The sequence below is a fragment of the Tursiops truncatus genome, chromosome 7, assembly GCF_011762595.2.
Source record: "Tursiops truncatus isolate mTurTru1 chromosome 7, mTurTru1.mat.Y, whole genome shotgun sequence".
Taxonomy (NCBI): domain Eukaryota; kingdom Metazoa; phylum Chordata; class Mammalia; order Artiodactyla; family Delphinidae; genus Tursiops; species Tursiops truncatus.
In genome coordinates this window covers 110,921,107-110,938,142 of record NC_047040.1, presented here as the reverse complement: position 1 = coordinate 110,938,142, position 17,036 = coordinate 110,921,107, and the positions used below count along the sequence as shown (strand labels likewise).

Below are 17,036 nucleotides of genomic sequence, written 5' to 3'. Positions count from 1 at the left end.
GATACTAGACCCCTATCAAATAAGTGATTTACAAGTATTTTCTCCCATCTGTAGGTTGCCTTTCACTTTCTTGATGGTGTCTACTGCGGCACAAAAGTATTTAATTTTGATGTAATCCAATCTATCTGTTTTTTTCTTTTGTTGCTTATGAATTTATTGTAATGCCCAAGAATCCACTGTCAAATCCAAGGTCATAAAAATTTACTTTTATGCTTTCTTCTAAGAGTTTTTATACCTTTTGCTCTTACCTTTAGGTTTTGTATTCATTTCGAATTCATTTTTGTGTTTTGTGTGAAGAAGAGTTCCAACTTCAAGCTTTTCCATGTGGGTATTTTGTCACTCTGCACCACTTGTTGAAGAGACTATTCTTTCCCTCACTGAATGACTTTGACACCCTTGTAAAAAACCAAATGACCTTAGATGTATAGGTTTATTTCCGGACTCTCAATTCTATTCCACTGGTCTATACATCTGTGCTTTTGCCAATATCACACTGCTTTAATTACTGTAGCTTTCTAGTAAGTTTTGAAGTTGGGGTGTGTGAGTCCTCTGTGTTATTTTTCAAGATTATTTTGGCTATTTGCTGTCCCTTGTAGTTCCAAATGAATCTTAGGATCAGCTGTTTCATTTCTTGGGGAAAATAAAGGCCATTGTGATTTTGATAAGATTACATTGAATCTGTAGATCACTCTGGAGAGTACTGCCTTCTTAACAATATTAAATCTTTAAATCCATGAACACAGGGTGTTGCCTGATTTTTTAGGTGTTCTTTAACTGCTTTTCACAATGTTTTGTAATTTTCACTGTACAAGTCTTACACATCCTTGGTTAAATATTTCTTAATTATTTTATTCTTTCTGATGATATTGCAAATGGAATTGTTTTCTTAATTTCATTTGGGCTTGTTCATTGCTAGTTTGTAGAAATACAATGGATACTTGTATATTGATCTTGTACCCTAAAAATTTGCTGAATTTATTATCTCTAAGAATATTTTTGTGTATTATTTAGAAATTTCTATATATAAGATACAGACCCTATACATTTAAAAAATTGATATCTTTGCATTTAATTTTCTTAGGGATTATTATAAATGGCATTATGTTCTTAATTTTATTTTCCACCAGTTGATTCTTAGTATATTGAAATATTATTGATTTTTATGTGTTGATATTGTAGCCTGTGACCTTGCTGAATTCATTTATCGGTTCCAGGAATATTTTTTAAAGACTCCTTGGGATTTTCTATGTAGACAGTCATATCATCTACAGGTAGGGACAGTTTCATTTTTCCCTTTCTAATCTGTATGCTTTTTTCCCTTGCCTTATTGCAGTGGCTAGGAATTCTAATACTGTGTTGACTAAGAGTGGGAAAAGTGGATATCCTTGCCTTATTCCCTGTCTTAATAGGATAAATTTCAATATTTCACTATTAAGTATGATGTTAGCTGTAGAGTTTTTATAGTATCTCTTACTCAAGTTGAGGAATTTCCTCTCTAATCCTAGTTCGCTGAGATATTTTTTAAAAATCATAAATGTGTGTTGGATTTTTTTCAAAAGCTTTTTCTGTGTCAATTGATGTGATCATTTTATGTTTTCTTCCTTAGCCCCTTGATATGGTAGATTATATTAATTGATTTTTTGGTATGTTGAATCAGCCTTCTCCACTTGGAATAAATCCCACTTGGTCATGCACTATATATGGAATGTATAATTTTTATACATTCCTATATTAATTTGCTAATATTTTGTCCAGATCTTCTGCATCTAAACTCATGAGAGATATTGAGCTGGGCTTTTGCTTTTGTATTATCTTTCCATAGTTTTGGTATCAGGGTAATATGGACCTCATAAACTGAGTTGGAAAGTAGTCTCTCCTTTTCTATATTCTTAAAAAGATTGTGTAAAATTGGTTCCCTTTGCTCTGAAGTCTACTTTGATATCAGTATAACCACTTCTTTTTTGATTAATGTACCTTTTTTCATCTTTTTACTTTCAACCTGTCATTGATTTAAGTGAATTTCTTATGGCAGCATTGTTGGATCTTCTTATTTTATCCACTCTGATTGTCTTTTAATTGGTATATTTTGATAGTTAACATTTGAAATAATTATTATGTTAGGGCTTAAATATGCCATTTTATTATTTGTTTTCTGATTGTTTCTTCTGTTTCCCAATACTCTTTTCTGTCAGTTACATGAACAATTTTTAGGATTCCATCATAACTTATTTGTGGCATTTTTGAATATATTGTTCTGTTTGGTTCACATAGTCGTTGCTAAAAGTGTTCCATATATACATAACTTATCGCAGTCTACTGTTATCAACATTTTACCACTTCCAATGAACTGTAGTAATCTTAGTTCCACCGAGGTTCATTTACCATCTCCACTATTAAAATACAATTGTCTTGTGATTTCTTTACGTACATTTTTTTTTGAAGTATGGTTGATTTACTTCCAATATTATGTTAGTTTCAGGTATACAACATAGTGATTCAATATTTTTATAGATTACACTGAATATAAAGTTATAAAATAATGGCTATACTTCTCTGTGCTGTACAATATATCTTTGTTGCTTATCATTTTATATATAGTAGTTCGTACCTCTTAATCCCCTTTCTCCTACCTTGCCTCTCCATCCACCCTTTCCCCACTGTTAACGACTCTGGTTTGTTCTCTGAATCTTTGAGTTTCTTTCTGTTTTTTGTTATATTCATTTGTTTTATTTTTTAGATTCCACATATAACTGAAAATAGATAGTATCTTTCTTTCTCTGTCTGACATTTCTCTAAGCATAATACCCATCCATATCATTGTTGCAAATGGCAAAGTTTCATTCTTTTTTATGGCTGAGTAATATTCCAATGTATGTATATGCCACATCTTCTTTATCTATTCATCTGTTGATGGATACTCAGGTAGCTTCCATACCTTACCAATTTTGGACAATACTGCAATGAACACTGGGGTGCATATATCTTTTTCAATTGTTGTTTTTGTTTCCTTTGGATATATACCCAGGAGTGGAGTTGCTGGATCATACAGTAGTTTTATTTTTAATTTTTTAAGGAACTTCTATATTGTTCTCCATAATGGCTGTACCAATTTACATTGCCACCAACAGTGCACTAGGGTTGCCTTTTCTCCACATCCTCACCAACATTTGTTATTTGTTGTCTTTTTGATGACAGCCATTCTGACAGGTCTGAGGGGATATCTCATTGTATGTTTTTTAATTAAATTTTTTATTGGAGTATAGTTGATTTACAACATTGTGTTAGTTTCTGCTGTACAGCAATGTGAGTCAGTTATACATACACATACATCCACTTTTTAAGATTCTTTTCCCATACTGTTCATTACAGAGTATTGAATAGAGTTCCCTGTGCTATTCAGTAGGTTCTTATTAGTTATCTATTCTATATATAGTAGCATGTATATGTCAATCCCAATCTTCCAATTTATCCCTCTCCCACTATTCCCCCCTGGTAACCACAAGTTTGTTTTCTACATCTGTGACTCAACTTCTGTTTTGTAAATAGGTTCATTTGCACCATTTCTTTAGATTCCACATATAAGTGATATCATATGATATTTGTCTTTCTCTGTCTGACTTACTTCAATCAGTATGACAATCCCTAGGTCAAATCTAGAGTATTTTTAATTTCATTTATTGTGTTGTTCATCGTTGCTTGTTTCATCTTTATTTCTTCTAGGTCCTTGTTAAATGTTTCTTCCATTTTGTCCATTCTATTTCCAAGATTTTGGATCATCTGTACTATCATTATTCTGAATTCTTTTTCAGGTAGACTGCCTCTTTCCTCTTCATTTGTTAGGTCTGGTGGGTTTTTATCTTGCTCCTTCATCTGCTGTGTGTTTTTCTGTCTTCTCATTTTGCTTATCTTACTGTGTTTGGGGTCTCCTTTCTGCAGGTTGCAGGTTCGTAATTCCTGTTGTTTTTGGTGTCTGTCTCCAGTGGCTAAGGTTAGTTCAGTGGGTTGTGTAGGCTTCCTGGTGGTGGGGACTAGTGCCTGTGTTCTGATGGATGAGGCTGGATCTTGTCTTTCTGGTGGGCAGGTCCACGTCTGGTGGTGTGTTTTGGGGTGTCTGTGGACTTATTATGATTTTAGGCAGCCTCTCTGCTAATGGGTGGGGTTGTGTTCCTGTCTTGCTAGTTGTTTGGCATAGGGTGTCCAGCACTGGAGCTTGCTGGTCGTTGAGTGAAGCTGGGTGCTCATGTTGAGATGGAGATCTCTGGGTGATTTTCGCCGTTTGATATTATGTGGAGCTGGAAGGTCTCTTGTGGACCAGTGTCCTGAAGTTGGCTCTCCCACCTCAGAGGCACAGCACTGACTCCTGGCTGCAGCACCAAGAGCCTTTCATCCACACGGCTCAGAATAAAAGGGAGAAAAAGTAGAAAGAAAGAAAGGGAGGGAGGGAGGGAGGGAGGAAGGAAGGAAAGAGAGAAAGAGGATACAATAAAATAAAGATAAAATAAAATAAAGTTATTAAAATAAAAAATAATTATTAAGAAAAAAATTTTTTTAAAAAGAAAAAAAAAAAAAACGGACAAATAGAACCCTAGGACAAATGGTGAAAGCAAAGCTATACAGACAAAATCTCACACAGAAGCATACACATACACACTCACAAAAAGAGGAAAAGGGGAAAAAATAATAAATCTTGCTCTCAAAGTCCACCTCCTCAATTTGCGATGATTCGTTGTCTATTCATGTATTCCACAGATGAAGGGTACATCAAGTTGATTGCGGAGCTTTAATCCGCTGCTTTTGAGGCTGCTGAGAGAGATTTCCCTTTCTCTTCTTTGTTTGCACAACTCCCGGGGCTCAGCTTTGGATTTGGCCCCGCCTCTGCGTGTAAGTCGCTGGAGGGCGTCTGTTCTTCGCTCAGACAGGACGGGGTTAAAGGAGCCGCTGACTCGGGGACTCTGGCTCACTCAGGCTGGGGGAAGGGAGGGGTACGGATGTGGGGCGAGCCTGCGGCGGCAGAGGCCGGCGTGACGTTGCACCAGCCTGAGGTGCGCTGTGCATTCTCCCGGGGAAGATGTCCCTGGATCCCGGGACCCTGGCAGTGGCGAGCTGCACAGGCTCCCCGGAAGGGGGGTGTGGAGAGTAACCTGTGCTCGCACACAGGCTTCTTGGTGGCGGCAGCAGCCTTAGCGCCTCATGCCCGTCTCTGGGGTCCACGCTGATGGCCGCGGCTCGTGTCCGTCCCTGGAGCTCTTTTAAGCAGCGCTTTTAATCCTCTCTCCTCGCGCACCAGGAAACAAAGAACGAAGAAAAAGTCTCTTGCCTCTTCGGCAGCTCCAGACTTTTCCCGGACTCCCTGCCGGCTAGCCGTGGTGCACTAACCCCCTGCAGGCTGTGTTCACGCCGCCAACCCCAGTCCTCTCCCGGCGCTCTGACCGAAGCCCGAGCCTCAGCTCCCAGCTCCGCCCGCCCCGGCTGGTGAGCAGACAAGCCTCTCGGGCTGATCAGTGTCGGTCAACACCGATCCTCTGTGCGGGAATCTCTCCGCTTTGCTCTCCGCACCCCTGTGGCTGTGCTCTCCTCCGCGGCTCCGAAGCTTTCCCCCTCCACTACCCGCAGTCTCTGCCCGCTAAGGGGCTCCTAGTGTGTGGAAACCTTTCCTCCTTCACAGCTCCCTCCCACTGGTGCAGGTCCCGTCCCTATCCTTTTGTCTCTGTTTACTCTTTTTTCTTTTGCCCTACACAGGTACGTGGGGAGTTTCTTGCCTTTTGGCAGGTCTGAGGTCTTCTGCCAGCATTGAGTAGGTGTTCTGTAGGAGTTGTTCCACATGTAGATGTATTTCTGATGTATCTGTGGGGAGGAAGACGATCTCTGCGTTTTACTCTTCCACCATCTTCCCCAATCTCCCACATCTGCTTTATCCATTCCTCCTTTGATGGACATTTAGGTTGCTTCCATGTCCTGGATATTGTAAATAGTGCTGTATTGAACATTGGGGTGCATGTATCTTTTTTTTTTTTTTTTTTTTTTTTTGTGGTATGCGGGCCTCTCACTGTTGTGGCCTCGCCCATTGTGGAGCACAGGCTCCGCGGCCATGGCTCATGGGCCTAGCCACTCCGCGGCATGTGGGATCTTCCCGGACCGAGGCACGAACCCGTGTCCCCTGCATCGGCAGGCGGACTCTCAACCACTGTGCCACCAGGGAAGCCCGCATGTATCCTTTTGAATTATGGTTTTTCTCTGAATATATGCCCAGGAGTGGGACTGCTGGATCATATGGTAGCTCTATTTTTAGTTTTTTAAGGAACCTCCGTACTGTTCTCCATAGTGGCTGCACCAATTTACATTCCCACAAACAGTGTAGGAGGTCATTGTGGTTTTGAATTACATTCCCTGACAGTTGATGTTGTATTTTCATGTGCCTGCTGGCCATCTGTACGTCGTCTTTGGGAAAATGCCTATTCAGGTCCTCTGCCCTTTTTTTTTATTGGGTTCTTTAGCTTTTTTTGGTATAGAGTTGTATGAGCTGTTTATATATTTTGGATATTAACTGCTTATCAGGCATTATTTGCAAATATCTTTTCCCATTCAGTAGGTTGCCTTTTCATTTTATTGATGGTTTCCTTCACTGTGCAAAAGCTTTTAAGTTTGATTAGGTCCAATTTGTTTATTTTTGCTTTTGTTTCCCTTGCCTAAGGAGACAAATCCAAAAAAATATTGCTAAGGCCTATGTCAAATATTATACTGCCTATGTTTTCTTCTAGGAATGTTATACTTTCTGATCTTACATTTAGGTCTTTAATCCATTTTGAGGGTTTTTTTTTTTATGGTGTGAAGAAATCTTTTAATCTCATTCTTTTACACGCAATTGTCCAGTTTTCCCAGCACTACTTATTGAAGAGACTATTTCCCCATTGTATATTCTTAACTCCTTTGTCATAGATTAACTGACCATATTGCATGGGTTTATTTCTGGGCTCTCTATGATGTTCCATTGATCCATGTACCTGTTTTTGTGCCAATACCATTCTGCTTTGATTACTATAGCTTTGTAGTATCGTATGAAGTCAGAGAGCATGACACCTCCAGCTTTGTTCTTTTTTCTCAAGATTGCTTTGGCTATTCGGGATCTTCTGTGGTTCCATACAAATTTTAGGATTATTTATTTGTTCTTGTTCTTTGAAAAATATTATGGGTATTTTGATAGGCATTGCATTAAATCTGTAGACTGCTTTGGGTAGTACCAATATTTTAACAATAGTACTTCTAATTCATGAATATAGGATGCCTTTCCATTTATTTATATCATCTCCAGTTTCTTTTATCAATGTCTTATAGTTTTCAAAGTATATGTCTTTCTCCTCCTTGGTTAAATTTATTCTTACACATTTTATTCTTCTTGATGCGATTGTAAATGGGATTGTTTTCTTGCTTCTCTTTTTCATAGTTAATTATTAGTGAATAGAAAAGCAACAGATTTCTGTATATTAATCTTATATCCTGCAACTTTATTGAATTCATTTATTCTAAAAGTTTTTTGGTGAATACTTTAAGGTTTTCTATATATAGTATCATGTCATCTGCAAATATGATAGTTTTACTTCTTCCCATCCAATTTGGATGCCTTTTTCTTTCTTGACTGACTGCTATGGCTAGGACTTCCAATACTGTGTTAAATAGAAATGGTGACAGTGGGCATCCTTGTCTTCTTCGTGATCTAGAAAGAAAAGCTTTCTAGTTTTCCCCATTGAGTATGATGTTAGGTGGGTTTGTTATAAATGGCCTTTAGTATCTTGAGAAATTTCCCTCTATACCAACTTTGATAAGAGTTTTTATTGTGAATCGATACTGAATTTTGTCAAATGCTTTTTCTGCATCTATTGAGAGATCATGTGACTTTTATCCTTCATTTTGTTCATTCTTATAGCCTTGGTTGTACAGGAGTCTTTCTGCCAATTTCCAGTTAGCTTTCAGTGGTAATTGTTCCACATGTAGATTTATTTTTGATGTGTTCATGGGGATAGATGAGTTCCATGTCCTCCTACTCTGCCATCTTGATCAATCCCCTTATCCTTCATTTTGTTAATGTGGTGTATCACATAGATTTATTTGCAGATGTTGGACCATCCTTGCCTCCCTGGGATAAAAACCCACTTGATCATGGTTTATGATCCTTTTTAATGCATTTTTGAATTGGTTTGCTAATATTTTGCTAAGGATTTTTGCATCTATATTCATCAGAGAAATTGGCCTGCAAGTTCCATTTTTTGTAGTGTCTTTGTCTGGTTTTGGTATCAGGGTAATGCTGGCCTCATAGAACAAGTTTGGGAGTGTTTTCTCCTCTTCAATTTTTTGGAATAGTTTGAGGATAAGTATTCCATTTTCTTTAAATGTTTGGTAGAATTCCCCTGTGAAGCCATCTGGTTTTGGACTTCTGTATGTTGGGAGTTTTTTGATTACCAATTCAATTTCAATACTAGTAACCAGTATGTTCAGATTATCTGTTTCTTCCTGATTCAGTCTTAGAAGATTATATGTTTCTAGGAATTTATCCGTTTCTTCTAGGTTGCCCAGTTTGTTGGTATGTAATTGTTCACAGTATTCTCTTATGATTGTTTGTATTTCTGTGATACCGGTTGTAAATTGTCCTCTTTCATTTCTAATTTTGTTTATTTGGGTCCTCTCTCTTTTCTTCCTAATAAGCCTGACTAAAGGATTATCAATTTTCTTTATCTTTTAAAAATACAGCTCTTGGTTTCATTGGTCTTTTCTGTTGTGGGTTTATTTTTTGGGGGGGGCTCTCTATTTTGTTTATATCTACTCTGATCTTTATTATTTCTGTTCTTCTGCTGAGTTTGGGTTTTGTTTTTTCTTATTTTTCTAATTCCTTTAGATGGTGGGTTAGGTTGTTTATTTGAGATTTTTCTTATATATTGAGGTAGGCCTGTATCACTATAAACTTCCCTCTTAGAACTGCTTTTGCTGCATCCCATAGATTTTGAAAAGTTGTGTTTTTATTTTCATTTGTCTCAGGGTATTTTCTTTTTCTTTTCTTTTCTTTTTTTTTTTTTTTTTTTTTTTTTGATGTGGACCAGTTCTAAAGTCTTTATTGTTTCTTACAATATCGCTTATGCTTTATGTTTTGGTTTTTATGGCTGAAAGTCATGTGGGATCTTAGCTCCCTGGCCAGGGATAGAACTAGCACCCCCTGCATTGGAAGGCAAAGTCTTAACCACTGGACTACCAGGGAAGGCCCTGTCTCAGGGTATTTTCCGGTCTCCTCTTTGATTTCTTGGTTGACTCATTGGGTTTTTAGTAGGATGTTGTTTAGTTTCTATGTGTTTGTTTTACTTCCTGTAATAGATTTCTAGTTTTATACCATTGTGATCTGAAAAGATACTTTGTATATTTTTTATCCTCTTAAATGTGTTGAGACTTGTTTGGTGGACTATCATATGATCTATTCTAGAGAACATTCCATGTGCATGTGAAAAGAATGTGTATTCTGTTTTTGGATGGAATGTCCTGTAGGTAGCTATTAAGTCCAGCTGGTCTAATGTGTCATTTAATGTCACTGTTTCCTTACTGGTTTTCTGTTTGACAATCTGTCCATTGATGTAAGTGGGGTGTTAAAGTCCCCTAATATTATTGTATTATTGTCAATTCCTCCCTTTATTTCTGTTATGCAATGCAGTATTATTAACTACAGTTGCCCTGATGCACCTTACATCCCCATGACTTATTTTATAACTGGAAGTTTGTGTCTTTTGGCTGCCTTCACCCATTTTACCTACCCCCTACTCCCTGCCTTTGGCAAGTACCAATCTGTTCTCTGTCTCTATTAGCTTGGCTTTTCTTTTTTAAGATTTCACATACAGGGCTTCCCTGGTGGCGCAGTGGTTGAGAGTCCACCTGCCAATGCAGGGGACACGGGTTTGTGCCCCAGTCCGGGAAGATCCCAAATGCCGCGGAGCGGCTAGGCCTGTGAGCCATGGCCGCTGAGCCTGCACGTCTGGAGCCTGTGCTCCACAATGGGAGAGGCCACAACAGTAAGAGGCCTGCGTACCGCAAAAAAAAAAAAAAAAAGATTTCACATACAAGTAAGATCATACAGTCGTTCTCTTTCTTGTCTGACTTATTTCACTTAGCATAATGCCCTCAAGAGCCATCCATGTAAATTTTCAATTGTAGCTATATTTTTCAGTCCTAATGTTTCCATTCTATTCTATTTTGTATCTATTTCCCTGCTGTTATTTTCCATTCATTGCAAGAGTGTTCACACTTACTTCTTAGAGCACAATTATATGAGCTTCTTTAAAATCTTTTATAATTCCAGCACTGTATCATGTTGGTGCTGGGATCTGTTGTCTTTCCTTTATAAGTTATGGAGATTTTCATAGTTCTCTGTATATCAAATAATTTTGGGTTATATCTTGGAAATTTTGAATATTATGTTATGAGCCTTATTTAGTTTCTATGGAGAATAATAGTTAAGTTTTTCAGGCAGCTGACAGTTTAGGGTACAAGTTCTTACTGGCCTTCAGGGGCTATGTTTCTTATGTCGGTTCATGTTTTCAAGGTGTTTTCAATGCTACTTGGATAATGCAGATCACCCAGTGGCCAGTCTGAGACCTGTAAAATGGTCTACTCCATAATTTGGTTCTCAAAGACTTTAGTATTCTGTTTAGGGTCAGATCCACCCAAGCACAGTTTGGGGGTAAGTCCAGTGGCCATAAACAATGTTATGGTGTCATTTTCTTGATCTCTTTCCTTTCTACATTCTTCCAGACACTTCTTGGCTTCCAGGAGTCCCCCCCTTCCTGGACATTTTGCTAGAAAGCTAGGCTTTCGTTTTCCCACTCTGGCATATACTTCCTGCAACTATGTCTGCCTCTGGAGCCAAGGGGCAGGAGGACAGAGACAGGAAAAAAGAAATAGGGATGTTCTCCCTCCCTCAGAGTTTTAGGTGCCTGCCTGGCCATTACTGCCATACTATAATGGGATTTCCTGGGAGTCTAGGGTGGAACTAAATGACAACATAGAGGATTTCACCAATTTGCTCATACACTTGGGGTCCCTTTCCCCTCTCTTCAGACCAGAGAAGGCTTTTTGGAGTACTTTTGGTCCATACCCAGTTTTAAGCTGCTATTGAGTTCAGGCCAGAGGATACTGTAGGGACCACAAAAAAGGTAACTCACTATAGGATTGGTGTAACTTCAAATACTGGCTTCCTTCTCCAACCCACCTGCTACCATTTATTTAAGAGCCCTTAGGTAACTGATTTATACATCTGCCCAATGTTTTTAGTTGCATTCAAATGGAAGAGATGGAGTGGGATATCATACTCCCATCTTAATCCTTGTTTGTATATTTACATTTCCATTAATCACTAAAAGAATTTTCCAAGCACTGTTTACTTAATTTGTGTGGAATACAAAAGAAAATGGAACATTTATTTGAATACATACCAAAATTTTTAAGTAAATTTCATAACTTTATAAAGTAGACAAAATCTGGAGGGGCCAAGTTTATTTCTGGATAATGGAATGATAAAGAAAGGGACAATATCCTTGCCCTCCCAAGACCTCATGCAACACTGGTCCTTACTGTCTGAAGGGTAAAGTCTGTCTTATGATTATGAGGTGTCAGGGACTTCATGGGTTGCATTTTAATTAAGCACCCCTGCAAGAATATAGCTAAAACAAAGCCTTCCTTTTGGAGAAATGTTAGGCTGTGTGGCTGACCAGCTGGTGTAATTTGGGGGTTTGGAGACCTACTGTCAGTCCTCATTTCACATTGTTGAATGACAACCTGTTCTGCCATGGTTGCCACATATGACCATACAGGTTGCAGACTACTGACAACAAGAGAAACTTCTCTTTTTTCCATGGATTTTGAAATGAATGGCACCTCCCAGAGCTGTGTGCATTTTGGCTGCATGTTCTGCTCATGGCAAAGTCCTGTGCAATTAGAAAAATTATAATGTGGCAATGACAACATGTTATCTCTTTTCTTCATTTACTCTTTGTCTCTTTCCTCCTCTCCCAGTGCTGGAGGAAGATGACCATTACCTCTCCAGAGTCTTTGAATCTCCCTAGAAGAAGCCATCCGTTCTCCCAGAGTGCCCCGACAGGACTGAACCACATGGGCTGGCCAGAGCCCATACCTGACATTGGTGAGTTACATGCCTCTCTCTTTTCCTTCACACTCCGGTGTCCTGGCAAAAAGGACAAGAGGTGAGAGCATGTTGTTGACAGCTGTGTTTACTTGTCTGGCAGAAGTAGCTTGAATGTGAGAAATAAACCATTGTCTTTAACTCCTTCAATTAGGAAGAGGTCCCTAACACTCTGATAAAGGGAATTCTTGGCTTCCAGAAGATTCCATTACTGAATCCCTAAACCTGGCTCCATTCATTTATTTTGAGCAGAACTACTGACCATCCCGTGAAACTTGTAATAGGGTATAACTTACAGAGAGAGAGTTGTCTAATCTAGTGATGAAACCTGGGTGTTTTCCCTTCTGGGGGGACAAGCCTCTTCCTTGAGTTATATGGCAGCCTGTCTGAGTCCCTTTCCCAAAACTATGGCAAGAAGCATCACATCACATATTTCTCCATAAAAGGGCTGATTTTTGTGCCAGAAGGAAACTGCGACCCAGTGAGGGCCAGGATGGGGTATCCTCATGCACAGCTACCACCCTTCCTGGACTTAACCCAGGAAGGGCTGGACACAGTGAAAATGCTCAAGGCTCCTGGTGCAAGAACAGATGTTGGGTCTCAGGTCTTGAGCAGGTGCAGATTATGTTAGATGGCAACCTTATGGTTTAAAGGCATCCAGCTGGCTGAAGGAAGAGGCCAAATCTGGTGTTTAAAAAGGATAAAGAAGAGTTAAAGCCTTAGACAGGGTTGAAAAAACAAAATAGCTACACCTGCCAAACATGTACTTTTCCAGACCTGGGGAGTAGGGACAGGGCTGGCATTCAAGGATGTCTGTAGTTTGATCCTATTGGAGCTAAAGACCTGTAGAAAGCAGGTGAGATTAGCAAAAGATGATATGGGAAAATAGTGGCTGGGCCCTGATCATTAGAGTGTGGCATATGCTGTGCTGAGGAGTCAGCTCTGATACAGACATGAGTCCTGACCTCTGAATCTGACTCAGTGCATACTAGGTGCTGGTCCTGGGGGAGTTGGCTACTCAGATTAGCCAGTAGCCATGATTGTTTTCCATTAGCAAATGTCTGTGCTTATGCTGCATCATGCAGTGGATTTTAATCTTCCCCACATATAGTTGTAATCTTAAATTCACAAAAAGCAAAGTCATGAAATGGTGTTTGACATCTGCTGAAAAAATCCTTTCATGGGAAAAGATAGTTCTAACATAAACTCTTCATTAAGTCATGGAATAGTTTAGAGGCTCATGGAAGAGACAGTAATGGGTGAGAGTAGCATTTTTCCTGGAATAATCTTCAAGGCTGATTTTGGCTCTTGAAGTTAGAAACTTCTTACAAATTCAAGCTTAATAATCATATGTTCCTATTAGTTCAGAGCCTCATTTGAATTAATTAGTAGATATATTTATTGTAGAATAAGAGATTTTTGAAACCTCAATGTCACATGTCCCTCAGCATGCCTGCATGCTGAGGACACTGCTCTGGAAGTCAAAGGTCAGGGCTCTGGCTTCAGCTGCCCTTCATATGGGGGTGAGAAATTGGGCACTTCTCTCCATTTCTCTATCTCATACTTCTTTTTATTTAAAAAAAAGAGTATAATTCCTGTATTCATCAGATCAGTATGAGGGGCTAGCTTGGGTCTCTGTATTTCGCTTAGGAAAGCTTTCTTTTCGTCAATTATTGCTTCCACTCCAACTGCTCTATTCCAAACTTCTGGGGTTTCTTTCTACCGATTGTATTCCCAGGTTCTATCCCCAGAATCTCTCATTATTTTCATTATTTTATCCTTTTCCTCTCTGTTCTGGGAGAATATCTCAGTTTTATCTTCTGCTTTGCTTTTCTGGTTTCACCTCATCTGCTGTTCATTGCCTTCATTAATATTTGTGATGCAGTGATCATGTTTTTAATTTCCATACATTATTTCCAATGTCCTCTAGACGTTCATTAAAAACAGAAAGTTGGGAGTTTTGTAAAATTTTCTCCTGTTCATGTTTTATGAATTCATTTCCAAATTCATATGCTTTTCTTTTAACTGGTAATTTTTTTATAGGTGAAATTTCTCTATTTGCTTATCTTTACAGACATCAATTCTTCGCCAGCAATGGCTTGTTGTCAGGTAGCACTTGAGACAACATCCTTTCAGAGATTGTTACAGGTTCCTCTTAAAATCCTTCAAGCATAGCTGAAGCAGGAAAAGTTAAGCTTTCCTATAATGTGTATCATGGGTTCAGTAACCTTGGTGCGGGAGCTTTCAGCAGTCCCAGCGAGACGTTTGCCTCTTTCCAGCACTTCTTCTCTACGTTTGGTGGAGTAGTCAAGAATTAGCCTGATGTGGGAGCATGCCACCCTCTGCCCCACAAGTCGGTGCCCAGGATAAATTCTACCACACCCACTCTTCTCTGAGTGGAGCCAGCAGGGCCAGATATGACTCTGTGAGCCCCTAGCATGATGGCTGCACACAGCATCACGTAAAGTCCTCTGCAACTCCAGAACATTTGTTGAAAAGACTATTTTTCCCTTTGAATAGTCTTGACCCCCCTGTTGAAAGTAAGCTGATCACAGATGTATGGATTTATTCCTGGACTGTCAACTGTATTCCACTGATATATGTCTATTCTTGTACTAGTACCACACTGTCTTGTTTACCATTACTTTGTAGTAAGGTTTGAAATCAGAAAGTAGAGTCTTCCTACTTTCCCCTTCTTTTTCAGGAATGTCTTAGCTATTCTGAGTCCCTTGCAATTCCATATGACTTTTAGAATCAGGTTGTCAATTTCTACAAAGATATCAGTTGAGATTCTGATAAGGATTTTATTGAATCTGTACATGAGTTTGGAGAGCACTGTCATCTTAACAATGTTGAGTTTTCTGATCTATGAACATAGGACTTTTCCCCCATTTATTTAGGTCTTCTTTTGTTTCTTTCAACAACATTTTGTCATTTTCAGAATACAAGCTTTCACTTCCTTTGAAAAATTCATTCCTAAGTACTTTATATAATTTTTGATGCATTGTGAATGAAATTGTCTCCTGAATTCCATTTTCAGACTGGTCATTAAAAGTGAATAGAAATACAATCAACTTTTGTATATTGATCTCGTATCCTGCAACCTTGTTGAACTCATTTATTAGTTCTAGTTTTTTAATGGATTCCTTAGGATTTTCTACACACCAGATCATGTTATCTATAAGCAGAGACAGTTTTACTTCTTCCTTTCCCATCTGGATGTCTTTTTTTTCTTGCCTAAGTGCCCTGATTAGAGCCTCCAGTACTGTACATTTGAATAAAAATGGCAAGAATGGACATCCTTGTTTTTCCTGATTTTAGGGGGAAAGCATCCCATCTTCACCATTAAGTATGATGTTAGCTGTGGGGTTTTCACAGATGCCCTTTATTGGGTAAATAAAGTTCCTATATTCCTAGTTTGTCAAGTTTTTTTTGTCACAAGAGAGTGTTGGATTTTTGTCAAATGCTTGTCCTGTCTATTGAGATAATCATGCAACTTTTGTTCTTTATTCTGTTGATGTGGTGTATTACATTAATTGATCTTCAGATGTTAAACAATCCTTGCATTTCTGAGATAAATCTCACTTGGTCAAGGCATGTAATTCTCATTATATTTTTAATTTGGTTTGCTAGTATTTTGTTGAAGATTTTTGCATCCATATCCATAAGAGATATTGGTCTGTAATTTTCTTTTCTTTTAATGTCTTTGTCTGGTTTTGGCCTCATAAAATAATTTGGGAAATCTTCCCTCATCTTCTATTTTCTTCAATAGTTTGTGAAGAATTGGTATTAATTCTTTTTTCAATGTTTGGTAGAATTCAGGGGTGAAGCCAATTGGGTGTGGGCTTTTCTTTGTAGGTAGTCTTGTTATTACTGATTCAATCTCTGCTTGTTATAGAGCTATTCAGATTGTCTATTTCTCTTGAGTAAGTTTTGATAGTTTGCATCTGTCTAGGAATTTGTCCATTTTATCTAAGTCATCTAACCGTTGGTGTACAGTTGTTCAGTATTCTCTTATAATTCTTTTTATTTCTGCAAAGTGAGAAGTAATACCCCTTCTTTCATTTCTGATTCTGGTAATGAGTCCTCTTCTTTCACTTGGTCAAACCAGCTAAAGGTCTGTCAATTCTGTTGCTTTTCCCTAAGAACCAGCATTTGGTTTCTTTTATTTTCTGTTTTTTCTCTAGTCTCTATTTCTGTTCCTCAATATTTCTGTTCTCCATTGTGCCTCTACTAACTCCTACTCTAATCTGTATTGTTTCCTTCCTTGTGCTTGTTTTAGGTTTAGTTTTGCTCTTTTTTTCCCTGTGTCATTAGGTGCAGACCCAGTTGTTGATTTGAGATTTTTCTTCTTTATTAATACAGGTATTTGCAGCTATAAATTTCCCTCTGAGCACTGCTTTACCTGTCTTCATAATTTTTGGCATATTTTGTCTTCATTTTCATTTATATCAAGGTATTTTCTGATTTTTCTTTTGATTTCTTCTTGGACCCATGAGTTATTTAGGAGTTTGTTATTTAATTTCCACATATTTGTGAGTTTCTCAAATTTCCCTTATTATTGATTTCTAATTTCATTTCATTGTGGTCAAAGAACACATTTTGTATTATTTCCATACTTTTAAATTTGTGGAAGTTTGTTTTATGGACTAACACATGGTCTAGCCTGGAGAATGTTCCATATACACTTGAGAAGAAAGTATACTCTGTTATTATTGGAAAGTATACTCTGTTCTGTATATGACTATTACGCCTAAATGGTTTATGGTGTAGATCAAATATTCTATTTCCTTGATCTTCTGTATAGTTGCTCTATCCATCATTGAAAGTTGGGCATAAACCTCCAACTGTTATTGTTGAATTACCT

The 17,036-nt window shown here is 38.3% G+C and overlaps 1 protein-coding gene across 1 annotated transcript in view; it reads left to right on the top strand.

Moving 5' to 3' along the window:
* Positions 1-17,036, top strand: part of LOC101323231 (uncharacterized) — a 250,157-nt gene that overhangs the window by 138,579 nt on the left and 94,542 nt on the right. Inside the window, 1 exon segment of the mRNA XM_019931812.3 lies at positions 12,043-12,169. Coding sequence (XP_019787371.2) covers positions 12,043-12,169 — 127 coding nt within the window.